This window comes from Prionailurus bengalensis, chromosome A2, assembly GCF_016509475.1.
Source record: "Prionailurus bengalensis isolate Pbe53 chromosome A2, Fcat_Pben_1.1_paternal_pri, whole genome shotgun sequence".
Taxonomy (NCBI): Eukaryota; Metazoa; Chordata; class Mammalia; order Carnivora; family Felidae; genus Prionailurus; species Prionailurus bengalensis.
The window spans coordinates 3,003,441-3,028,567 of NC_057348.1; the positions used below are offsets into that span (position 1 = coordinate 3,003,441).

The 25,127-nt window shown below is 63.4% G+C and overlaps 1 protein-coding gene across 1 annotated transcript; it reads left to right on the top strand.

Moving 5' to 3' along the window:
- The first annotated feature begins 1,766 nt into the window (after positions 1-1,766).
- Positions 1,767-24,884, top strand: PIAS4 (protein inhibitor of activated STAT 4). The gene is given in 12 exon segments (XM_043586183.1): positions 1,767-1,892; positions 6,614-7,040; positions 17,742-17,826; positions 18,593-18,634; positions 19,007-19,097; positions 19,199-19,327; positions 19,436-19,541; positions 21,513-21,586; positions 21,685-21,845; positions 24,272-24,402; positions 24,507-24,577; positions 24,579-24,884. Coding segments are annotated over 12 exon segments (1,545 nt in total). The 5' UTR covers positions 1,767-1,865; the 3' UTR covers positions 24,780-24,884.
- The last annotated feature ends 243 nt before the right edge of the window (positions 24,885-25,127 follow it).

Below are 25,127 nucleotides of genomic sequence, written 5' to 3' on the forward strand. Positions count from 1 at the left end.
TCATGATCTCGCGGTTCATGGGTTCGAGCCCCACTTCGGGCTCTGGGCTGACAGCTCAGAGCCTGGAGCCTGTTTCCGATACTGTGTCTCCCTCTCTCTCTGCCCCTCCCCCGTTCATGCTCTGTCTCTCTCTGTCCCAAAAATAAATAAACGTTGAAAAAAAAAACCCAAAAAACAAACAACTTGAGAAATCTGAATATCTGTACCTGGGTTGATTGTACTGTACCAACATCGCTTTCCCGGTTTGGGTAACACACAGTGTTTTCGAAGACGTTATCGTTGGGGGAGGCTGGGGGAAGCGGACGAAAAACTCTCCGTACTATCTTTGCAATTTCTTGCTAATCTGAAAACGGTTTCGAAAGTTTCAAAATTGTGATGAAAATAACATAAACCCTGTAAAATTCGGGTCTGGGGGAAGTGAGTGAGGTCACATGCATTTGCTGAGGTGGATGCTACCTCGACTTAAAAATTTTGGTATTTTTGTCATCATGGATTTTTTTTTTTTTTTGCCTTCTCCTCCTTCGTTTTAATGTTTATTTATTTTTTTTATTTCCAGAGGGAGGGAGGGAGAGAGAGTGCGCAGGTGAGCAGGGGACGGGCAGAGAGAATCCCAAGCAGGCTCCAGGCTGTCAGCACAGAGGCGATCAGGGGGGATCAGGGGCTCTATCTCAAGACAGTGCGATCACGACCTGAGCAGAAGTCAAGAACGGATTCTCTAGCAACTGAGCCACCCAGGTACCCCTTTTGCGGTTGCTCAACCATCGAGCCACCCAAGCGCCTCGCATCCTTATTAAAAAAAAAAAAATCACATTAACATATCTTACAACCTAGTGATTTGGGGTGCTTCCTTAAATTTCTCTTCATTCCTGCCCTGAGAATCATGAACTCAGGGTGTGGGCCCTGGAACACACGTTTTCGAATTTATTTTTATTTTTATTATTTTAAGACTTTAAGGACACTTGATCCCTAAGGCGGGGCTGGAACTCACGACTCCGACATCCAGAGTCTCACGCTCTTCTGGGCCAGCCGGGCGGGCGCCCTGGAAACACACATCTTTGCTCTCTCGCCTCCCGCTTTTGACACAACCAAGTTGGAGCTGCGCTGCCCGCGCGCGCTGGGGAGCCAAGGAGGGCTCTAGAGCAGTGGAGGCCCCAGTTAGCGCAGATTCCAAAGGTTACCGTGGGTGGGGAGGCGGGACCCGCGGGAGGGTCGCTCGCAGGGGCGGAGCAGCGCGGGCTGCAGGGAAGCGGGGGAGGAGGTGGTCCTTCGCCGGTCCGGGGCCAGCCGGGGGGCGCCGCGCGCCCGCGCCCCCTCGCCCCCCGCCGCGCCAGGACCCGGATGTGCGGCGCGCGGGGCGCCGCGCCGCTGGGGCCGCACCGCGGGGCGAGGCTGGGCGCCCGACTGCAGGCGCCGGCAGTCGCTGCGCTTGGAACACCCATCCCCTCCCCCGAGGCCGCCGGGCCTCAGGGCTCGCACCTGGCGGCCGTCCTGCGCGGGGGCCGCGACACCTGGCTGCATTGTTGTCGCCACCGCCCCCTCCTTCCCTCCTTCCCTCCCTAGACAGGACCCAGCGCTGAACCCCACCTGTGCAGGGCTAGTATCCCTTTAAGAAGCCAGACGCCGCCAGGGGTGGGCGTGGCTGCCGCGAGCGAAGGGAGGGTGGCGGCGTCGGGCCTCCCTGATTGGCCCGAGGCCCGGGCGGCGGTCGCGCGCGCCTGCGCACTGCGAAGCACCGCTCGCCGGCCGGGGGGAAGGAGGGCGCGCGGGTGCTAATTGGCCGCCATGGCGGCCCCGCCCGCGAGTGGCGGGCGGTCACGTGACGCGACGGCTGGGGGCTCCCGGCGCGGGGGACGCTGGTGGCCAAGATGGCGGCGGAGCTGGTGGAGGCCAAAGTGAGTGAGCGGCGGCGCCGGCCCGGGCGGGCGGGAGAGGGGGCGGGGGCCGGGCGGCGGGCGGAGGTCTGCGCCTTCCGCCTGGGGCCCCACGGCGCGGCCCGCTCGCGGTTCGCTGCCCGGCCCCTCGCCCGCCCCTGGCCCTGGCGCGCCGGGTGCGGGCGGGGGGCGGGGAGGCCGGGGGCGGGGCCCCCCAAACCTTACCCTAGCTTTCGGGCTGGGGGTTGGTTCCCGGGCTTGAGGCGGGGTCGCCCCCCACCCCCCCACTAGCCCTAGTGGTTAGGGTCCAGTCTCCCTAAGCACGGGGACAGGGCCGCGCCTCCCAGCTAGAGGAACAGTCCTCCGGACAGCATGACGGGCTGGGCTGCTCGTCCCCTCCTCGCTCTGAGCCGGGGTCCTACGCTCTGGCCTGGGGTGGGGGGAGGTGTCTTCGCCTCTCCACCCCCCACGGCACCGAGGACTAGCATCTGGGTCTCAGCCTCCCCGCCCAGCAGACCAGCTGGGGTCGGCGACTCCTTGATCGGAAGGGTCCCTTGATCCTGCTGCCACCGATTCCACCATCCGGGGTGATGACCCAGGGGCTCGAAGCACCCGGAAACGCGGTGTTCTTTGGGGGTCTGTACCCTGGGGTGGAGTTTGGACCCCTAGTTCAGCTCCCGCGTTGGTCCCAGAGCCCCGCCCCCCTCCTGACACCATCTCTCTCGCCCTCCGAGTGGGGCACGGAGTCACTTGAGTTTGCTCTCCAGCCTGGGATGGAGCCCTGATCCCTGTTCTCTGTTCAAAGCCTCCCTAATTCTCTCCTCGTTCTCGGGTCCTGGGCTCTGCCTTCCTCTCCCGTCTTACTTACCCTGGGGACAGCATCTGTGAGGCTTTGGACTCTGCTCCTGGGGTCTGTAAACTTCACCCTAGCAAGATCAGGCCCCATACTGGCTGTTTCTGCTATACTCCCTGGTGAGTCTACTCAGATCATACTCCCTCCACACAACTCCCAGACCCCTGCTTTGGATCCTTTTGCGCACCCTGACTCTGGCTTCTAAGGCTCGCTCTCCCTCGCTGCCGGTTTTTTGCACCGATTCATGGAGAGTCCCCCACCTCTTTCTTTAGTGCTCCTCGTATTTACTCCATTTTGGGGTCCAGGTTCCACGTCCCACAGATGCCATCCCTGTTCTAGGGAGGTACCTTTTTTCCAGGTACCTCCCTCACGGCAAGGCTCCAGAGACCTTGTCCCGAACTACACTGGGGTTGTTTTCTTCCTCCTTGCGAAGTTTACTCCAGGCCTTTGGTGGCAGCGAAGTGGGGCACCGGACCTTTGCTGGACAGAGGCTCCGCCCCCTGCCCCGCCCCCAGTCTCCCCTCCCCAGGGTCCTGACCTGTGAATGTTTTCTTTCTCTGGTTCCTCTTTCTCCCTTCCTTTCCCACTGAGATCTGAAATGCAGCTCCCTTCACCCCCCGGAGTGTCCCCCCCTCCATGCCTGCACTACATGCCCTACCCGTGTCTAGCGTTTGGAGAAATTTGAGACTTGCCCTGGAAATGTGGAAGTCTGGACTCTGCAGGCCCAAGGTGGCAGCTGGTGGGCTTGAAGTCCCCCGGAGCCCTGAAATTCAGCCGTCCTGTGGGGCTGTGATTCTGGGCCCCTGGGCCCCTGCTCCCCGCCGCCCCCCGCCCCCCCCCCACCCAGGGTGGGGACTAGATTCTTCTATACCATCCAGGGCCTTGAAATCCGATCTGATGAACTGTACTTGACCCTCCGGTGGCCGGAGGGGCCCCCCACCCCAATTAAATCAAGTTGACCCTTCTTTCGAGTTGCCTCAAACGGGCGCCTCTGTTCAGAGAACCCCCTGAGGTGGTGTGTGGCATTTTGCACAGGCCCCCTGTCCCCCGGAGACGAGGACCTGAACTTTTCCCCTCATGCTCCGGGGGACCTGTCCCCGAGGCAGGTTGAGGGAACGGGCAGCTCTGCCCAGGCTGTTGTTCCACGCAGCTCCAAACAAGCCCAGAGTTGAGACTGTGGAAGCCGCTGGGGCCTGGTGCTGTTTACAAACACGGATCTGAGGGCCAGGCGGGGTAGGTGGAAGCCAAGGCAGGAAGTGATCTGCAAAGCGCTCGGGGCGTCTTCCTGAGCGTGTGTGCCCCTGTCACGCTGTCCCCCCCCTCCCCCCCAGTGTCAAGGGCGGGCTTCGTGGTGGTGGCAGCTGCTGAGAAATCCGAGTCGTGAGCATATGGCAGCTTGAGGGATGTGCCCCAGGATGCTCGTGCGGCAGCTCGGGATGTCCAACCTGGTGAAAGGGCCAGGCCTCGGCGGGGGCGGGGCGCTCCCAGGGGCGGGATCGGGTTAGAAGATGCCTTGTGGTCAGACTCCGCTCGCCTGAGCCCACCTGTCTTTAGCTCCGTGGCGGGGAGTCAGCTTCCACATGACATCGCCTCTCCCCTCCAAGGCCTTGGGCCTCTTCCAGAAGAAACATCTTGCCTGCAAGCCTATTTTCTCTGCTCAAGGTAGGAAGTCAGGCTAAGGAAGGTGAAGTCTTTCTGTTTGCACAAGCGTTCGGGGCTCGCTGAGGGCCGGCACAGTGCTTAGGTCCCGAGGCAGGAGCTGTGCTGGGATGTGAGGGTCCCCAGGCCCCCAGACAGCTGGGTGGGAGCGGAAGGAAGCGCCCTCAGGAGTCGGACGGCCCCTGCCTCTGGCTACGCAGGGAGGCTCTGGGCCGGCCGCTTCTTTCTCGGAGCTTCAGCCGACTCACCTGCCTGGCGGGCACGGCCCCCTGCGAGACTCGTGAGCAGGAAGTGGCCTTGTGGCAGACGTTGCGCGCCCATAGTGCAGGGCTGGGAAGAAGGCCCTACAGCAAGGAAAGGGCTCCCCGTTGACATTTTGCAGGCCGGCCGGGCACCCCGCGCACCGGTATCTGGTTTTGTGCCCCGACAGCCCCTCCGCCGTCAGCAGGTGTCTGTCTGCTATACGCCTGGGAGAGGGTACACATCTTGCTTGGATAGAGAGCACAGAGGGGCCTGACAGAGGGGCCAGGGTCATCTGGGAACCCGGGGCTTCTGAGTCCCCCTGCTGCCATCAGACTCCATGCCTCACCCTTGAGCAGCCAGGAAACGGGAAACCCCAGAGCCTTTTGGGACTGAGACCACTATGTAAACACCCTGGCCGGGTTCCCGCCCGCCCCCGACTGTCAGACTCTTGAGTCGGATTTAAGGGCTTTATGGGTTTCCTTGGGTGCCGTCCTGCCCTGTGCTCGCCAGCTTTCCATACCTTCCCTCATCGTGTGTACCTGTTTCCCCCGTTCCCCTGGAAGCTTCTTTTTCCCACCACATTGCGTTCATCACAGGCCGGCTTTGGGGCTCGGTGCGGGTGGCCCATCCTTCAAGGATACTTTGCTCATGGAGCATGTTGGGGGACCCTCACACCCCTCACTCCCCCTTGGCGTCCGGGGTCTCACAGAGGGCAGGCCGCAGCTGGGCAGCCCCAAAGAAAACACTGGCATCAGCTGAGCTCTTGTGTTCGGTTTGATTTAGTTGGAGGGACCCTGCCAGACCTCTTTCATCGCTTTGCCGCAGCTCAGTGAGCGGCCTCTGTGGCTGCTGGATTCCCGAAGCCTTCCCCTTAGACCCGCGGTTCTTGGTGGGACGATCCCCTCCCCAGAGGATGCTTTGTAGCGTCCGGAGGACGTTTGCGATGGTCACCGCTGGGGTCTGGGGCAGCTCCTGGCATCGAGCGGAGGGAGGCCAGGGATGCTGCGGAGTACCCCACAGTGCCCAGGGCGGCCCCGCCCCAGAGAACAGTCCAGCCCCGCTGTCCACAGTGTCGAGGCAGAGAAGGCCCGCTGGAACACGGCGGACATTTGATGCTTGCCAGCGCTCAGCTCCGTGCGGACGCCTGCGGTGCCGAAGGGGGAACTTACCCCCTGGCTTCAGAGTCAGGCCCGGGCCTAGGTTTAGGTCTTGGCTCTAACATGGCGCTCACCCTGGCCTGGCAGGGTCGTTTTGAGAATCAGAGTTAAGTATATAATCACGTGTGCAGCTCAGTTCCTGGCAGGTGATCAGTACTAAGTTGTGGCTCCCATTCTCCGGAGGGAAGGGAAAACACGTTTGTGGCCAATGTTGATTTACTCTGCTTTCCGTGTACGTTGCCGCCTCTGGGCCTCCCCACATCCCGATGAAGTGAATCCTGTCGTCCTGATGAAGAGACCGAGGGTCAGAGAGGCCATTAGTGTGCTTGGCTAGGGAGCGGCTGAGGCTGTTTACGGGTAAAGCAGGATCCTCAGTTCCTGCCCTGGGGATGCTTTCAGGCTTGAAGATGGGAAACGAGAACCTAAAATAGAAGGCAGTGGTGTGTGTGTGTGTGTTGGGGGGGGGGGGGCAGTCAGAAGCTTTTGCTGCGTTGGCAATGCTGAGGGAGGTTCGAGGAGGAGGAGGGGAGCAGGGCTGAGCTGGGAGGGGGCATCACAAGGAAGGGTGAGCTGGCAGCCTGAGCAAAGACACGGAGGTGGGACCGAGGCTGGGCTAGTGGGCCAGGTGCTAAAGCTGCCTCCTCCTCCTGGGTTCTTGCTCCTGCCAGCTAGAGTGAAGGGGGCTCGGGGGCAGGGCCAGGCAGCACCTGATGGGGTCCCACTTTGCTGTCCCCCCTGGTTAGGGCCCAGGGGGCTCCAGAAAGCCCCTTGTCCCATGGACCTGGCAGCATCCCTTCTGAGCACGTGTGTCTGTGGTTGCTTTTTCCCAGAACATGGTGATGAGTTTCCGAGTCTCCGATCTTCAGATGCTCCTGGGTTTCGTCGGCCGGAGTAAGAGCGGACTTAAACACGAACTTGTCACCCGGGCCCTCCAGCTGGTCCAGTTTGACTGTAGCCCTGAGCTGTTCAAGAAGATCAAAGAGCTGTACGAGACACGCTACGCCAAGAAGAGCTCGGAGCCTGTCCCCCAGCCCCACCGGCCCCTGGACCCCCTGACCATGCACTCAACCTACGACCGGGCTGGCACGGTGCCCAGGACTCCCCTCTCGGGCCCCAACATTGACTACCCCGTGCTCTATGGGAAGTACTTGAACGGACTTGGACGCTTGCCCGCCAAGACCCTCAAGCCAGAAGTGCGTCTGGTGAAACTGCCCTTCTTTAACATGCTCGATGAGTTGCTGAAGCCCACAGAGCTGGGTGAGTCTGCCACTGCCCTGGGGGTCCCACCGGGCATGGGCCCAGTGGCCACGGCCAGCCCGTCACCGCCCCGGAGCGTTTTCTGGGGACCAGCGAGGGCCGTGGGGTTGCGGGGGGCTCTCCCTCTCAGGAACCGCAGGGGCTACCTCTGAATCTTTATATTAGCCGCATAGGGTCGTCTCGCAATTGACCCCAAATTTTAGTAGCTTAAAGTACTGGACGCTCATCTGCTCTGTTTGTGAGGATCAGAACTTGGGAGTGGCTTAGCCGGGTGGTCCTGACTCAGGGTCTCATGAGGTCTCAGTAAAGCTGTTGGCTGGGGGCTGTCTCATCTGAAGGCCCGACTGGGGCTGGCGTCCACCCACTCACCTGGCTGCCGGCAGGACTTGGCTTCTTGCTGGCTGTGGACTAGAGACCCCAGTTCGTGCCACACGGTGCCCATGGACGGCTCGAGCGTCCTCGCTGTGTATAACGGTGGCCGGCTTCCTCTGGAAGCAGTGGGGGTGGAGGGGAGGGAGGGTTCGTGTGCACATCTGTGTAGGATCAGCCAGAAGCCACGTCCTCTCGATGCCCTAAGCTTCAAAGCGGCATGACCTCGTGTTCTCTGCTTTGCGTCGCGTCCGTCCCACAGACCAGCTCTGTACATCGTGGGTGGGGACTGGACCGGGCTGGGCCGTCCAGAGGCAGGGATCGCTGGGGGCCACCTGGGATGCTGGCTTCCAGGTCCTAACTCCCAGTGGGTGGCAAAGGGGCTGGAGGTTGGATCCAACCTTTCCTCTGCAGAGGGTAGGCGCCCCATGGGAGCAGCCTTGGCCAATGGGTTCGGGCCTGTCAGCATGGGCCAGCTGGCTAGGGAATGGCTAGCCATGCCCCCGAGAGGTACGCCGGGGCTGGAGGAGACCCATGCCAGGGCTCTGTGGCTCCTCCCTGCTTATTCATCTGGCCCCCGTGTTGATGGGGCACCTGCCGCGTGCCAGGCCCCTAGAGCGGTGCACGTGGCCAGGCCCCCAGCCCCCAGCCCCTTGCCAGCGGCTGTGATGATGGGGCCGGGGCGGGTGTCAGCCTGGTCTCGGCCTCACGTGCTGCCCCGATCTCAGGGCAGGGGGGGCCCACCCTGGGAACGCGGCAGGAGACCGAGAGCGCCCCCCGCCCTCGCGAAGGTTCCCTTCCGGCTTTCCTCGTTCAGGGCCTAGAGGCGCCCCCAGCCTCGTCGGTGCCGTGGGTCCTGCCACCCCTGCAGCCCGTTCCCCATTTCTCCCTTTCAACCCCCGCGTCCTTACTGCGCCCCCGCTGCACACCTGGCCCTGGCCCTCGCCGTGCGTCGGTCCCTGCGTGCCGTGGCAGAGGCCACGGTCCCTCCGGGCCCCCACCCGCCATGCCCCTCGCTGTGTGGTTCGCTCCCTCCCACCCTGCTGACCCAGCGTCCTGTCTCGCTCGGCCAGGGGGCCCCTCTCTGCACGCAGCGTTCCACGCCGGCCCGTGCCAGCCGGCCCGCGCCAGCCGGCCCGCCGTGTCCAGCCCCCTTCCTCGCCGGAGCCCTTGAGCTCCGTGAGGTTCGGCGAGGGGGCTGTGGTTCCGGGAGAGGCTGCGGGGGTGGAGGAAGGAGTTGCTGCGGGTCCGGGCCCGGGACCCTGAGGCTCTGCTCTCCTGCCTCCTCTCGGGCAGTGTTTGTCACCGGCCCCCGGGTGGGGAGCAAGTTGCCGTAGCAGCACCTGTTGTGGGGTCGACGTGGCCGCACCGGAGACCCGAGGCCCTTTCCTGAGCTTCTGGACGCCTTCCCTGTCTGCTCCCCCCAGCTTCTCTGTGCATGTTGGAAGCCATTCTGCCCCTACCCCCAGGGACTCTGGCAGGCTCTGCGGGCCTTGGGACTGGCTGGCTCTGAAGGTCAGGTTGACGTTTCAGGTTCCTAAGGACTCGAGGATGATCTTCGTGATAGAGAGGCTGGGTTTTCACCGGGAAGCAGTAAGTCAGGCTTGGCACTGGGTGGGGGACAGAGGTGACTTTGAAGTCCAGGGCCGGCAGCCTCCCTCCCCTGCCTGGACCATGGGCTTCCTTCCTGAATGGCCCACTCCCGCCCCCGCCCCACAATGCATCACTTTGCCCTGAGCCCCCGGGGACCCCAGTCACCTGATCTCCGGGAGAGTCTGCTCCCCTGTCTGCACCAGGAATGACTCTGCTGGCGGCTCAGAACAAAGAGGCCGACCCCGCCCTGCCCTTGTTCCCACCCACTCCCCCGCCCCTATGCTGAGTGCACCCCTTCCCTGGCTTCCCTGGGACTCCCATCCTCGGGGACCCCCTGGCGGCTGCCAGGTTCATCGGGAGAGCCCTCGTGGGGCCCAGATCTGGCCCCGAAGCGGTCTGGTCCCTCTGTTCCAGGACCGGCGATGTTGGCCACCCGCCCCTCAACCTGGGCGCCTCCCTGTGGCAGCTTCTGCAGCCCTGGCGTTGCCCCAGAGCCACTCCACCAGGCTCGAGCTCAGCCGGTTTCCCCCTCCCCCTCGCTCCTGACCATGACCTGCTGACCAAAATGAGGTCCAAACACTCTGGTCTGTTTCCCCGGAAGAGCCGCCGGCCGGCTCTAGCTGCAGGATGGAGACCGTGCCGGGTGCAGAGGGGACATAAATCACAGGGAGTGGAATGTTTGGGTTGGGGGAGGGGAGGAGAATAATGGAGTCACAGACCCAGGAGCTGGAAGGACCTCAGGAGACAAATGATGTGCTGCAGTGGGGCCGGCACCCAGAAAGGTCGGGAAACGGGCCCGAGGTCACACACCATCCTGAGGAAGGGGCCCCGGGGCCGTGTTCTCAACTCTGACCCTCCCCGAGTCATCGTGCCCTGCACCCCTGTGGGGAAGAACCCACCTTGAACCCCATGACGGTTCTGGAGCCCAGGCCGCCTCTTAGCTCGAAGAGCCCGGCTGTCCTCCCCGTCCCAGCCAGGAGAGGGGCACCCGATTCCCGACCACGGCAGAATTCGGGGGAGGTGTGCCAGGGAACACGGTCCTGGTCGCGGTGTCAGCGGCCAGTCTGACGGGGGGAGGCCCGGACCCCCGTCTGGGCATGTGGGAGAGAGGAGAGGCCGTCCTGAGGCTTGAGGGCAGAAGGAAGGAGACGTGTTGACCTGAGCAGTGCTGCTCCGCGAGGCTCTGGCGTCCTGCGGGCAGCGGCTCGGGCTGTGGGGCTGTCCGTGTCCCCGCTGCCCTGGAGCGATGGTGCCCGAGTTCCCCCTGGCTCTCTACGTGCCCCTACAGCTGGGTGGCCCGACGCTGGTTGAGGCCTGCCGGTCCGGCACCTGCCCTGTCGTGCGGGGCACACGTGTGTCCCTCACCCAGCCCCTGAAGCCTTTGGGTGGTATTGCCCAGGCAGCCAGGCAGGCGTGGGGTCCCCCGCTTGGAGTGTTCTGCCGGGAAGCTGCACTAGACATGATTAAATGGTGCCTTGAGAGGAGTGATTGGGGAGTGCAGGCTTCCCTGGGGGCAGTCAGTGCCAGGAGCACCCCATTATGCATTTGTGAGGAGGTGGCAGTCAGGAGGCTTCCTGGAGGAGGCCGAGTTCCAGACCTGAGGGCCGAGTAGCCATAAGCATGAGAAAGAGGAAGGAGCAGGGGAGCGGGGTGGCGGGCACAGGCCTGGCAGCGAGCGAGGGCTCAGGAATGGAAGGCGTGGGGACGGGAGCTGTGTGGCACAGGAGAGAGAGGCCAGAGAACGCGGGATGAGTGGGCCATGGGGATAGTGGGGACCGACTGGACTGTCCCGAGGGCTTCGGGGTCGCTGAAGGTCTGGTGAGCTTTTCCAGGTCTCCTTTCATTGGGTCCTTTCTGGGGTGGGTGTTCCCCCTGAGGCGCAGAGCCCCCTCCGTGGTTCCTCAGATCCATTCCAGGTCTGGTCTCCCAGCTTCAGGCCCACCTGCCTGGCCGCCCCCCCTGGTCTCTCCCTATACGTCACCTGCGTCTTCCCCAGCAGTCAGAGGAAACTTAAAATAGTGGGCTGGTCGTGTCCCTCCTCTGCTCAAAACACTCCCATGACCTGCTGACTTTTCTGCCTGGTCCCCTCCCTGCCCTCCCTCCCTCCCTCTCTCTTCCTCCCTTTCCCACTCTGCTCCAGCCACACAGGCCTCACTGTTCCTCCAAACCACGAGGCCTGGTGCTGCCCCGGGGCCTTTGCACGTGCTGTTCCTGCTGTCTCACGCTTTCCCAGACCCTACATGGGCCTTCCCTTTCCAGTCACCTAACCTAAAGCTCATCTTCTTTTCTAGTCGCTTTCCCTCATCTCATTACCGCTCTCTTATCCCCTGTGGCCCCGTCCCCGACCCTGACGTTGCTTATTAATCTGCATGTGTTTTTTGACGCCTGGGCCTCGTTTGTTCCGTCGCTGCATCGACGGTGTGGAGCAGGGCAGGGGGTGCCCGTGTGAGCAGAGGCTCGTTGCTGGGAAGCAGTGTGGGGGGCCGCGGTGAGAATGACCTTGAGCTAACATTCTGCAGCTCTCCTTCAGCGTGTGAGCCCCTTCCATCCGCATAACCTCACGGGGGCAGCAAGTCACGAGCCCGCCGGCTGCGTGTGGGAGCCCCTGTGAGTGGCGGAGGTGGGCGTGAGCCCGGAGCCCCCGACCCAGGGCTTGTGCCTGCTTGCTCCCTGCTGCCCGCCAGGCCCTCTGCACCCAGCCCGGGGCACCTGTCTTCCCATCTCTTCCCCCAGCACCACCACAGCGCCACTTGCACCAGCCACACCACCTCTGAGACCTCGACTGCTCCATTCGGGGGCCTGCGGCTACATCGTGGTCGGGGGGGGGGGGGGCTGGGCCAGGAGTCAGAGACCTTGCGGGTCTGGGGGCATTGGCTTAGAGGGTGGGCCTTTCTCCTCCTCTGAGGTTCTAGGGTGCAGGAGGCCATAGGCCAGCGGGAGGGAGACCAGGCCTATCTGATTGACTTGTTTTTAAGTTTACTTATTTGTTTTGAGAGGGGGGGGAGGGAATGTGAGCAGGGGAGGGGCAGAGAGAGAGGAGGGGAGAGAGAATCCTAAGCAGGCTCTGCACTGCCAGCACAGAGCCCGACCCAGGGCTCGAACTCATGAGCCACGAGATCATGCCCTGGGCCAAAACCAAGAGTCAGCCGCTTAACGGACCGAGCCATCCAGGCGCCCCTCTGATTGACTGTTTAAGGTCTCCTTTTCCTCGCTTGTTCCCGAAGCTCGTGTGCAAGTGTGTGTGCATCATAGAAGCAGGAACAGGCCCCTGTTGGAGGTTGGGGCGTGTTCTTGCCCCCGTCCTTCCTCCGCACGTGCGACCCTTCGGGACCACAGCCGTGTCCTAACTACGGTTTTAGCACCTCCCTCCCCCTCCGCCCCCCACCCCCCACCCCGGTGTATCGTGAGCATCTGCTCCGGTCGTGAAGCGTTCTTTGCTGGTGGCAGTTGGCAAGGCAGCCCGGCAGCTGGGGTGGACATGTTGTGCCGGGCCTCTCTGTTGGTGTCTGGGATTGAGCCGGAGGCTGGTTCCGGTCCTCCCAGACGACCTGGGAACAGGGGTTCCCTCCCTTTAGTCCCTGGGGAGTGCTGGGGCCTGGGGTGGGCCCCTCATCCCAGCCTGTGCTCCACCTGGCGGGGCCCCCACCGCCTCGCGGCAGCCTGTGTCCCCACAGATGTACTTCTGGGTTTGTTCAAAGACACCAGGAAATTATGTTGACTCTTAGGAGGTAAAAGTCTTGGAGAAAAATTGAGCGGGGAAGGAGATGGGGAGACCAGAATTGCAGGAGGTTGTTGGGGAGTTGTAGTGTTTGGGGATTTTTTTGTTTCTTAAAGTTTATTTTGAGCGAGAGCACATGTGAGTGGGAAAGGGTCCAGAGAGAAAGAGGGAGAATCCCAAGCAGGTTCCAAGCTGTCAGCACAGAGCCTGATGCAGAGCTCCATCCCACGAACCGTGCGATCATGACCTGAGCTGAAACCGAGAGTCAGACACCTAACCGACTGAGCCCCCAGGTACCCCTGGGGGGGTGGCAGTTATAATGTTTATTTCTGAGGGAGAAGGAGAGACAGAGCGTGAGTGGGGGAAGGGCAGAGAGAGAAAAAAGGAGACACAGAATCCAAAGCAGGCTCCAGGCTCTGAGCCGTCAGCACAGAGCCTGACGCAGGGCTCAAACTCACAGACTCTGAGATCACGATCTGAGCCACAGTCAGGTGCTTAACCGACTGAGCCACCCAGGTGCCCTTGGGAGGATAGCAGTTTTTAAATGAAGGTGTTCGGGGACATCTGTCATTCTGGTGGCATTTGAGCAGATTTCAGAGACATCAGGGCCATCTAAATCACTGGGGAAGGAATGTTCTGGAAGAGGGGATGTCAAGTGCAAAGGCCCTGAGGCAGGATGTTCTTGACACACCGGCAACAGGAGGAGGTGGCCGAGATGGCTGCTGTGGAATCGAGGCCACTAGGGGTGGGGATGGCATCCCCCAAGTGGCAGACGGTGACCTGCTGGGGTGGGGGTGGGCATTGAGGGGTCTGTGTGGGACGGGGACCTCACTGGTGCGTTTCGAAATCGGAGCCTCTTGGGAGTTGATGGGGGGGTAGGAGTGCCACGAGTTGTGGATGCTGCCTGCGTCTCTGCTCGGAGCTGCTGGAGGGGCGGAGCCACCACTTCAGTGGATGACAGGTCTGGGTTTGGGGGACCCCCAGCCCCCTCCCACCGTGCCGGGTATGCCGTGCCCCAACCCAGGTGGCAGCTCGCCTCCCCTCAGCCTTCGCAGCCGTCTTAGGTATGGGGGGCCCCGCCCCCAAGAAATAATTGCCCCTTGGCTCTTTGGGCAGGTCTGGGCATGTCTGCAGGTGGCCTGTGTGCTCCCCCACCCCCCAGTCGGGCGGCCCCCCCCCAGGGCCCTAAGCAGGACTCCGTGGGGACCGGCCAGGCCCTCAACACGCGAGCATGGGTTGGCAGTGGTTTGGCAGTTAGAGCAGCCACCTCTTGCCGAGCTCCGGCCACACGCCCGGCCCCGTGCCCGGAGAAGCCCCCAGGCTCGGGCGGGGACAGCGGTGCACACCCGGGCAGAGCTGGGGTACGAGCCCATGTGGTCTGGCTTCGGAGCCGAGCTGGTTTTTATATTTCAATTGCGTTTGCTTTTAAGTAGGTTACCTGCTCTTGTGGTTTGGGATTCAGAAGGTTTGGGAGCAGGGCTCGGCCACCTCGGGCCCAGGGGCCAGCTTCGTTGACTGTTCTCGAAAACCAAGCTTTATTGACCCGTAGCCAACGCCCATTTGTCTGTTTACCATCTCTGGTGGCTTTTGCGGTACAAGGCAGAGTGGGGACGTTGAGGCACAGGGCATGTGGCCCACAGAAACCAAAAATACTTACGTTCCAGCCCTTTACGAGAACAGTCCGCCCCCCAGTGTTGGAAGGGCTCGGGCAGTAGGAAGAAAGCTGACTCCTTGGGGCGCCTGGGTGGCTCAGTCAGCTGAGCATCGGACTCTTGATCTCTGCTGAGGTCACGACCTCATGGTTTGTGAGTTCGAGCCCCGCGTCGAGCTCTGTGCTGACGGAGCAGAGCCTGCTTGGGATTCTCTCTCTCCTGCTCTCTCTGCCCCTCGTCTGCTTGTGCGTTCCTTCTGTCTGTCTCTCCCCAGACGAATAAACTTAGAGAAGAAAAGAAAGGAAAGCCGACTCCTTCTTTCTCCCAGTCACTCTGCGGCGGCGATTGTGGCCGGCTCTCACAGAGCCCCCCATCCAGAGATGTCCTTTGCACACCTCTCTCCCTCTGCCCGGTGACGCAGATCTGGTGTGATAGACGCACCTGTCTGCACCTGCTGCTTTCGGCCAACAGAAGCATCTCGGGGTCCACCCCTTATCGGAGCTTGGAGAGCTTCTGGATGCTTGCCCGTTTCAGGGTCGCCTGGCATTCCCTCGTCAGCTGTCCTGGAGTGAAAGTAATCTCTGTGCCCAGCGTGGGGCTCGAACTCACAACCCGGAGATCAGGAGTCACCTGCTCCACCGATGGAGCCTGCCAGGCGCCCCTTTCCAGCGAAGCTTTAAATGTTTAAAAGCTGAGGTGTAATTTACATACGACAGAGTCCTCAGATCCTCAGTGTGTAGTTTGAGTCTCACCCCGGGAACCCAAACGCTGTAGACCCACGACATTTCCGCCACGTAAAGCCCCCCACCCCTTCGGACGTCCCCCGTCTCGGCCCGCACCCCTAGAAGCACCCCCCGCCGTCCCGGTTCCTGTCACTGCGGGCGAGTTCCGCCTGTTCCTGGACGCGGGCCAGGGCACGTGCGTCAGGTACTTCTCGGCGTCTGCCTGCTGTGGGTCAGCACCTTGGCGGTTAGATTTGCCCGCGTGGCCGTGCGGGGCATCGGTTTTAGGGTTCGTCTGTTTCTGCACCGGCCGCCACTCGGGTTGATTCCAGTTTAGGGCTCCTAGAAATACGTTTGCCGTGAGTGTTCTTGTACAGTCTTCCTGGGGACCTATTTCCTTTTATCTGGGGGCACATACGAGGTTGCTGAGCGATTGGGTAGCTGTGCGTTTAACTTTGCTAGAAGCTGCCCGGCCGTTCCAGAGGAGGGGTTGTGCCCGCAGCAGAGACTTGCTCCGCCCCGGCCCCCCCCCCCCCCCCCCCCCCCCCCCCCCCAGCCAGCACCGGAAGTTGTCACTGCGTTTTAGCCGTGCCGGTGGGCGTGTGAAGGTTTCAAACCTGGGCCAGATCCCAAGGGCCTGCACGTTTGCCGATATTTTCTGAAGAATTTTTGCGTCTGTGTTTGCAAGGGATATTGACAGTATTCCTTTTTTTTTTTTTTTTTAATGTGTATCTGTTTTGAGACAGACAGTGTGTGTGTGCGTGTGGGATTGGGGGAGGGGGGCAGAGAGGGAGAGCGAACCCCAAGCAGGGCAGGCTGAGCACCAACAGCCCAGAGCGTGCGATGTGGGGCTCAATCTCAGGGTGATGATGTGTGCCGAAATCAAGAATCCGGTGCTGGACCGACTGAGCCCCCCAGGCGCTCCCTCACTGTTCCTTCCTTGATGCCTTTTGGTCAGGTTTGGTATCGGGCTCGTGCCGGGATTGTAGAGTGAGTGAAGTGTCCTGTTTACTTTTTGAAAATTTGTATGGAGTCTGTATCGTTTTTTTTTATTTTTTTCTAAGGTTCTTATTTATGTATTATGAGAGAGAGCCTGAGGGAGGGAGGGAGGGGCAGAGAGAGACAGAGAGAGAGAGAGAGACAGAGAGACAGAGACAGAGAGAGAGAGAGAGAATCCCAAGCAGGCTCTGCACTGGGCAAACCCCGACACCAGGCTCCAAACCACAGATTGTGAGTTCATGACCCGAGCTGAAACCAAGAGCCAGACGCTTGACCGACTGAGCCCCCCAGGCGCCCCTATATCGCTTCTTAAATACTTGAGGGAACTCCCCAGTTGGATCTGGTTTTCGTGTGTGGAGGACTTTTCAACGATGAGTTCAGCTTCCCTAACTGATAAAGGGCTTTTCAAACTTCGTGCGTGTTTTGGCGCCAGTTTGGTAATTTGCGTCTTTGGAAGAATGTGTCTATTTCACCTAAGTTTTCAGATTTATTGGCGTAAAGTCGTCCACCTCATTCCCGTATTAAACTAGAAGGCTGTGGGATCTGTACTGTTGTCTGTCTTTCGTTCTGACAGCCTGCGTTCTTGTGATCTTCTGTTCGTTCTAGCTAGTTTATCAAAGAACTCTCGCTTGAATGATTTTCTCCCTTGCTATTTTTATCTTTAATTTCTTTCCATCTGGTGACTTTGGCTTTAATTTTCTGTTCTTTTTCTAGTTTCTCGTAGAGGAAGTGCAAGTAACTTATTTGAAACCTCTTTCTGTCTTTTAATAGAAGCATTTAAAGCTATAAGTTTGCCTCTAGCGACTGCGTTAGCTGCTCCTCCCAAGTTTTGGAACGCTGTATATTCTCTTTCAGCTCAGAGCACTTTCTGATCACCCCTGGGGTTCTCGATGCAGATGTAAGTGAGAGTGCAGAGCCAGCCAGTCACCACCCTGGTCTCCATCCCCTGGCAGACATCCCCCCACTTGTGCACCCAGCAGGCACTTCGTAATGACTAGTGTGCCTCCGTGTGTGGAGTCCCTGCTGTGAGCTGGGCTGCTCCGTGACTCTTGTGCCCTCAGAGGCTCAGGGTGGCTTCGCTTCCCTGCCTCCTCTGCCGGCCGTGAATGCCCAAGGCAGAACCTGTCCCCAGCTTGTCCCTGTCCCCTCCAGCAGTGCCTTGCAGGGCCTAAGCCGAGCGCCGCGCAGACAGGCACGCACTTGCCGGGTGTCCAGAACAGCCGTGCGGGGTGGGGACACAGTTGTTGCTGGCGTGGTACAGACCCAGAGAAAGCAGGCTCCAGGTGAAGCGGCTGGCTCAAGGGCACGCAGTCTGCCCCACGGCATCCTGCCAGCCCGGCAGGCTCCTCTCCCTGAGCCCAGCGCTTCTCAGTGACGCCTGAACCTGGAGGGCTAAGAAGGCTGCTCCTTCTCAAGGGGCCCGTAATGGGGAGGTGGAGGGAGGCGTTCCCTGAATCATAGGCTGCGGGGTGGCACCAGGAAGGGCTGGGCTCCCCCCGCACCTCGTCCCTGGTGGCCCTGCTTCCACCCCACGTGCCTGGCTGCCCAGGTGGGGCTCAGCCTCTCGCTCCCCGCTCCCCGCGGACGTGGGTACGGTTGGCTCCCTCGTCGGGGACCGGACGTCCCCTGACCCTCCGTTTGTTTTCAGTCCCACAGAATAATGAGAAGCTTCAGGAGAGCCCGTGCATCTTTGCGCTGACGCCAAGGCAAGTGGAGCTGATCCGGAACTCCAGGTGTGCTGTGCCCCGCACCCCTGCTGACCTCCTCGGCGGGCGGTGGGCTGGCGTGGTCTGGGGCGAGCTGGCCTTGCCGGGCGGGGGGGGGCCTTCGGCAGACCCCACGGAGGCCCGACGCCCCGTCCCACCCCCACCGTGTGCGCGGTGGCCCCCGCCCCCCGTCCTGGACAGCTTGCTTAGTCTGCGTGCCCTCCCTGCCTTTGACCCGCGGCCCTGGACGGGGCCAGTGTCCCCTCCAGCACGGCTCCCCTCGGCGCCGCTGGCTCGGGAGAGGGGTGCCCTGTGCCCTGGGTGGGGGGCGGGGGGGCCTCAGCAGCATCCCCGGCTCCCGTCCCACTTGATGGCAGGAGCCTCCCTAGTTGTGATGAACACACACGTCCCCCCAGACACTGCCCGGGGTCCTGCAGGGGCCCCTGAGCGAGGACAGATGAGGGACGAAGGCCGTCCCCGGTCTCTGCTATCTGAGGCCTTTCCGTCTGCAGCTGAGACTGAAGTCACCGCTGGAGCAGCCACTTGTTGGCCACGTGGCCCGTGCCGGGCCCATACCCACCAACCCATTTAATATCCACGTGGACACCCCCCGAATTGTCCAGAGAGGGGGGTCCTTTGTCCCAGGCAGCAGTGAGTAGTCAGGAGAGGAGGCTTCAGTCAGCACCCACGGACTTCGTCACCAGGGGAGGTGGCAGGTTAGCCCGTGTGGCGTGCTCAGTGCCCTCCTGACTCGCTGACCCCTCTCCTCCCCTCTGACCCCCTCGGCGCACAGAGAGCTGCAGCCCGGGATCAAGGCCGTGCAGGTGGTCCTCAGGTAAGCTGGGCGGGCCGCGGCCCCCGCCACGCCCACCGCAGGTGCATCCCACCCGGCCCCTCTCCCTCCCGACGGTGTCTCTCGGGCTCCCCGCTCACGGGGGGGGGGCCCTGCCTGTCCTCTCTTCCTGCTGTGTGTCCTTGCCTCTGCCTGTGGACATGTGCCCAGCTAGCCTCGCTCAGACCAGCTCTTGGGCCCCGAGACCCCCCCCCCCCCGCCCCCGTACCGTGCAGAACGGCGATCCACCTGCCGGGCAGACGTGGCCCCTGTGGCCTCCGCCCTGGCCCCACGTCCACCCTCCCACCCCTCTCAGGGCCACCCCTCCATCCAGAGCCCCCTTTCACGGCCTGATGGGCTCCGCTGCCATTGCAGAATTTGCTACTCGGACACCAGCGGCCCCCAGGAGGACCAGTACCCACCCAACATCGCCGTGAAGGTCAACCACAGCTACTGCTCCGTCCCGGTGAGCGGGGCGCCCCGGCAGCCCTGGGCCTGCTCTCGGGGGCGGGGCTGAGGGTGCGGAAGGAGCATCTTCCGCGGTGTGACCCCCATGGCTGCTTCCAGGGCTACTACCCCTCGAATAAGCCCGGAGTGGAGCCCAAGAGGCCGTGTCGCCCCATCAACCTCACCCACCTCATGTACCTTTCCTCGGCCACCAACCGCATCACCGTCACCTGGGGGAACTATGGCAAGGTGAGTAGGGTTCGGGCGCTGCCCGCCTGCCCGCCACCCCCCCCCCCCCGCTCCCCCCGGGGGGGCCCTGGCCGGCCCTGACAGCCCCTCCCCCACCTGTATCCCCAGAGCTACTCCGTGGCCTTGTACTTGGTGCGACAGCTGACCTCTTCGGAGCTGCTGCAGAGGTTGAAAACCATCGGGGTGAAGCATCCAGAGCTGTGCAAGGCGCTGGGTGAGCTCGTGGGAGGGGCGCGCCCCAGCATCCATGCATCACCCCGGGGAGCGTGGGAGGAGGAGCAGAGCCAGTCACAGATGAGGCAGGGATGAGGGAGGTGTGCTCTCTAGCCCGGCGGGCCCGGGGCTGCGAGAGCTCGGGGTGAAGCCCGCCGGCATCCTGGCAGGGTGAGCACCTGGGGGCCGCTCCCACAGCCCCGAGCCGGGCACGTCCCTGGAGACGGGGGTTCCAGGCAGATGCCTCTGACTGCTGGGTGGGGGCCAGGGACACGGAGGGCAGGAGCAGACCCAGTTTGCAGTTGTGGGCCCCGGGCAGTGACACAGTCTGGCCTCAGACAGCAAGACTGGTCGTGTTCAGGGAGGGGGGACGGGACACAGGGAGCACTGAAAGCGAGCCGCTCCCCAGACGGGCAGACAGCAGGTCCTGTCTCTCCTCCTGTGTCCCTGCGCCCAGGGGCTGCCCAGCCCACAGCAGGAACTTCATCTGCTTGGCGGCCGTGTAGCCTCAGGCAGGTCAGTGGCCCTCTCTGGTTGCCACAGCTTCCGACCAGATGCCCACGATGGCCCTGGGCCGGGGGGCTTGGCGACGTCCCCGTCTGACCGTCGGGGACACTGAGGTGCCGAGCGGCAGGGCCTTGGCCCGTGCGCCCCACCCCGCCGCCTCCCACTTCCCTGAAAGAGCCCTTTCTTCGAAACCGCCCCCCTACCTGCCTGTCTCCCTGTGGGGACAATGGCCAGCTTGAGCACAGGAGGCAGGCCCCCAGCAGCATTCCGGCCATGCAGGCCGGGGGCAGGCATCGGCAAGGGACTGGGCGGCATTCATGTAGGCGGCAGCCCACGGGGGGGGGGGGGGGGGGGGGGGGGGGGGGGAAGAACCCTGCTGTTCCCGGTGCGCAGGGGCCGGTGTGGGTGGGGCTGCCTCGGCCGGCTCGGAGCCCACGGTCAGGCTTCCTCTCTGAAGCCAGTGCCAGGCTGGGCCTCTGGGCCGCTGGCTGGTTGCGCGGGAAGTCCTGTACTTGGTCTCACCTGTGGCCTCCTTGCTGAGCCCAGTTTTGTCTCTGTTGGGTCGGGCGGGGGGAGGCGGCCTTGCTCCAAACCCGATGCACCTCTGAGGAGAAGTTCACGGCCAGGTGTGAGGGACCCACGTGGCCTTCGGGACAGTTGGGGAGAGTGGAGTGGGATGAGCACCCTCCACCCAGTGTGGAGGAGGGCGGGGCGGCCCCGGGCCGTCTGTCCTGAGCCTTCAAGGGCTGGGGTCTGGCAGCCGGTCTGGCCAGTCTCCCGGTTCTGCCCAAAAAGCTCCGGAGGGAGGGAGCCTGCGAGCCGCCCCGGGGTTTGCCGCGCCTGAGTGTCCTTCCAGTGCCTCCCGTGCCCCGTTCACCGTCGAGGAGGAGGCCTTGCACGTTGCCGTGGAGTCTTTCCAGGAGGGGGTTGGCTTTGTGGTGGGCACTGGCCGCCTTTTCCTTTTTTGAGACGTAGACTTCTCGCCCCGCCCCTGCGGGGGTTTGCTGGGGGGTGGGGTGGGGGTGGGGGGGGCATCGGTGCTAGCCCCGCCCCCCCAGCTTGTCCGCCGGCCGCCATGACCATCCTCGCGCCCCCGCCCCCAGTCCTCGCCGAGTCCTCCGGGGATGGCTTCGTGGGGACTCCCCCGTTGGCAGCTGTCAGTTGCCGCCACCTTTCTTCCCGAAGAAGCCTGTGGGCCGTAAAAACCCGCCGCGGGGTCGGGGCGCCGGCTTATCCAGCATGGCCGGCCGCTGCCCGGGGTGCTTTCCGGGTGACCTCCGCGGCCCTGGGCACTACGGCCGCAACACACCTCTTCGCCCTGGGAGGGTGGAAGTGGGGGTGCCTGACGCGGGGGTGGGGTGTGGAGCCGGCAGCATTGGCGGGTGCGGGAGGGCCCCGCCCCTCGGCTCCAGCCCCGCAGATGCCTGTGTCCCCTCTGCTGACAACGGCCACCCCTCCCCCGCAGTCAAAGAGAAGCTGCGCCTGGACCCCGACAGCGAGATCGCCACCACGGGCGTGCGGGTCTCCCTCATCTGCCCGGTGAGTCGGGGTGCGCGCGTCCTGTCCCCTCGCCCGCCGCGGGGTGGGGCGGCGCCGGGCCGCGCGGCCTGCTCACCCCGCCGGCCCCCTCCCCGCAGCTGGTGAAGATGCGGCTGTCCGTGCCCTGCCGGGCGGAGACCTGCGCCCACCTACAGTGCTTCGACGCCGTCTTCTACCTCCAGATGAACGAGAAGAAGCCCACCTGGATGTGCCCCGTGTGCGACAAGCCGGCCCCCTACGACCAGCTCATCATCGACGGGTGAGTCGCCGTGGGGGGGGGGGGGCAGGGCGCGGTCCGGGGGGGGGGGGCCTCTCCCCCCCGGCCCCTCACGATGAGCCGCAGAGCCGCACGAGGAGGGGGCCTCTCTGGTCGGCTCCGCGGAGCCCTTTGGCAGCCTCGGAAGGCCTGGCCACGAGCGAGGCGGGTGCCCCGGTGGGACCTGTTGGGGCCCGTGCCGCACACCCGGTGGCGACGCGGCTGAGGCTGTCTGGGCCCAGGAGGTCTGCTCGTGACCTCCGGATCTGGAGTGCATCTGCCCCACACCAAGCAGGGACCCCAGGAAGCCCCCGCCTCACGTCCACCACACGAGCCAGAGAGCTGTTCCCGAAACGGGGTTTGGCACAGCCTCCGCCGGGAAGGTGGGAAGGACGCGTCCGCCCTGAGCTCTGCTCCTGGCTCTCCTGTGCCCTTCTTCCCAGGTGGCGCCAGCGTGCAGCCAGGCTGTCCCCACCTCCTGAGCGGCAGGCCCTCCCCAAGCCACAGGGGGACAAGGGGAAAAAGGCCATTCTCCCCAAAGGGGAAACTTTGCTCAGGTCTTAGGTTTCCAGAAACCGAGCCCAGCACCTGACTGACCAGCTCCTGCCAGGCGCCAGCCACACCCATCTGTCCCCAGGGCTTGCGGGGGGGGGGGGGGGGGGGGGGGGCAGGGAGAGAGAGAGGCCGGGGTCAGGCAGGAGTGGGTCTGTGGCCTCGCTGCTGCACCGGGAGGTCTGTGAGGGCCGATGAACCTCGTGGGGCAAGTGTGTGCCCCGTGGGCCCGGGAGTGGCTTCCTGCCCATAGGGGCGTGGCTTGAGCGTGTCCCCAGTTCGAGTGCTTCTTTCCATCTGGTCACCGCACTCAGGCTCTCGTCAGGCCGTCTCTCCCGACCGAGCCAGGAGGGGAGCCTCATCATCCGCACCTTGCAGATGAGGAAACTGAGGCTCAGAGGGGACAGTCACCTACTCTGGGCGCCCCCAGCTCACAGGTGGCCAGGCCGGGACTCAGACCCAGGTCCGGCCAGCTCTGAGCCCGGGCCCCCTCTGGAGGGCTGAGCTGGCGCGCCCCAGTGCCCCCACGCTGTCTAGCCTCGGGGTGGAGAGAGGAGGCCCCTGGGGCCGGGCACAAGGGCCGGGGCTGAATGGCTGCTCTGTTCCTGGCCTGGCAGCTGTGCGGCCCCGTGCCTGCCTCTCCCCCCACCCCCACAGCCCTAGAGCGGGTCACCCAGGCTCGAGTGGCGGCAGCTCCGACCGCTCCAGGGGCAGATGGGTCTGGGACTCGGGTGCGGCTGTGCCTCACACAGACCACAGTCCCGGCATCCCGCGGGGCCTGGACACAGCCAGGGAGGCTTCCTGGAGGCAGGGTCCTTCATTCATGCTTTTCCTCGAGGACTCGTCATTTTGTCCCATCCCTGGCCGTGCGCTGGGTGATTCTGGGGTCCCCGCGAGAACTTTGTCACAGATCCTGCCTTCAGAGGACTCCCAGCTGGGCGTGGGGAGTGTGGAGAACACAGCCGGACAGAGATGACCCCTGTGGCTTGCGCTCTGCCTGGAGGAGGAAGGGGCTCTGTGGAGGGGGCTCTCCAGTTAGAGACGGAGACCCACACGGCAGGCAGAGCTGTGTGGACGCAGGGCGACCCCGGGATGGTGGGTCTGTGGGCGTGACGACCGGAGTATCTGGAGCAGGGAAGGAAGGGCCTTCCTCTTGTGTGACAGCGGCTGCGGTGGTTGGGTCCCCTGAGGCGGGTGCAGCTGTGACACTGAGCTCACGCTGGGGGCCGTGACGGCCTGTTGCCACTGCAGCAAGTATATCCCTGTCCCAGACCTGGCCTGGCGTGGGCCCTCGGTGGCTGGAGACGGTGGGTGCTTGTGCAGGCCTCATCCTGTCGGTGGGGAGACTGAGGCCCTGTGGTCAGGAATTGGAACCCGGGCTTGCTGCTTTGTGGCCACGTTGGCTTCGGGGAGCTCCCCGCCCCTCCCCGGGCCTGGCTCGCCGTAGGTGCCGCGTCGGTGCTGTTGCCCGTGCGGGGGTGCCGTGGCCCTGCTTCCGCCCCCTGCTCCGCCCCAGAGCCTCTCGGGGGGGTCGTGAGCGGCACAAAACCTTCCGTCCGAGCCCGTCTCCTTCTCTGGAAAGGTGGGGCGGGGGGCGGTGGCTCGGGTTGGGGGGGCCAGACCCCCAGGCTCACGCCGTCCAGCCGCGGCGGGGTGGGCAGCCACCGTGTGCTGCCGAGACTGGGTGGGTGACCGCAGCCCCTCGCTCGGGGAGACTGGGCCGCTGACCCGAGGACAACGGGCCCTGGCAGCCGCTCTCCCGAAGCCACTTCTGCAGAGAAGTGGGTTCCTTAGCACGCGTCCCCCCCCCCGAGTCCAGGCCTGGGGGCGGCGGGGAGACTCTCGCCGGCCCAGGAGTCAGCCCCCGGCCCCTCCAGGCTCCTGTCCAAGATCCTGAGCGAGTGTGAGGATGCCGACGAGATCGAGTACCTGGAGGACGGCTCGTGGTGCCCGATCCGCGCCGAGAAGGAGCGCAGCTGTAGCCCTCAGTGCCCCATCCTGGTGCTCGGTGAGTCCCGGCCCTGAGGGCGGGGCTCGCCCCTCGGGCTGCCCGCCGCCCCCCCCCCCCGCCCCGCCCCTCACCGCCTCCGTCGCCCACCCTGTCGCCCTCAGGCACCTCGGACGCCAACGGGCTCCTGTCCAGCCCTAACCTCAACGGTGGCGGTGCAGGAGGCGCCGCGGGCGGGGGCGCCGCGGGCGGGGGGCGGCGCGGCGGGCGGCGTGGAGAATGGGAAGCCGGGAGCCGACGTGGTGGACCTCACGCTGGACAGCTCGTCCTCGTCGGAGGAGGAGGAGGAGGAGGACGAGGACGAGGACGAGGACGAGGAGGGTCCCCGGCCCAAGCGCCGCTGTCCCTTCCAGAAGGGCCTGGTGTCGGCCTGCTGACTGCTCACCGCCACCGCTGGCCGGACACTCGACTTTCCTGGTGCTCACCCACGCGGATGGGGCGCAGGCGGGCCTCGGGGTGCAGAGGGAGGAGTGATTTTTTTTTTTTTTCTTTTTACTGTTCATTTTGTTTTTCCACCCCTTTCCCTGGCTCCTGGCACCTGTACCTCTGGACTCTCCTATCGGAGGATTAAAAAAAAGTAAAATGACAAAAAAAGTACAAAAAAAAAAAAAAAGGAAAAAGGAAACAAAAAAAAAAAATCAAACTTTTCAAAACGAGGCAAGCCACCCACACAGCTGCTTCCCCGGCCGGAGCCCGAGCCCCGGAGCCCAAGCCGGCCCTGGGAC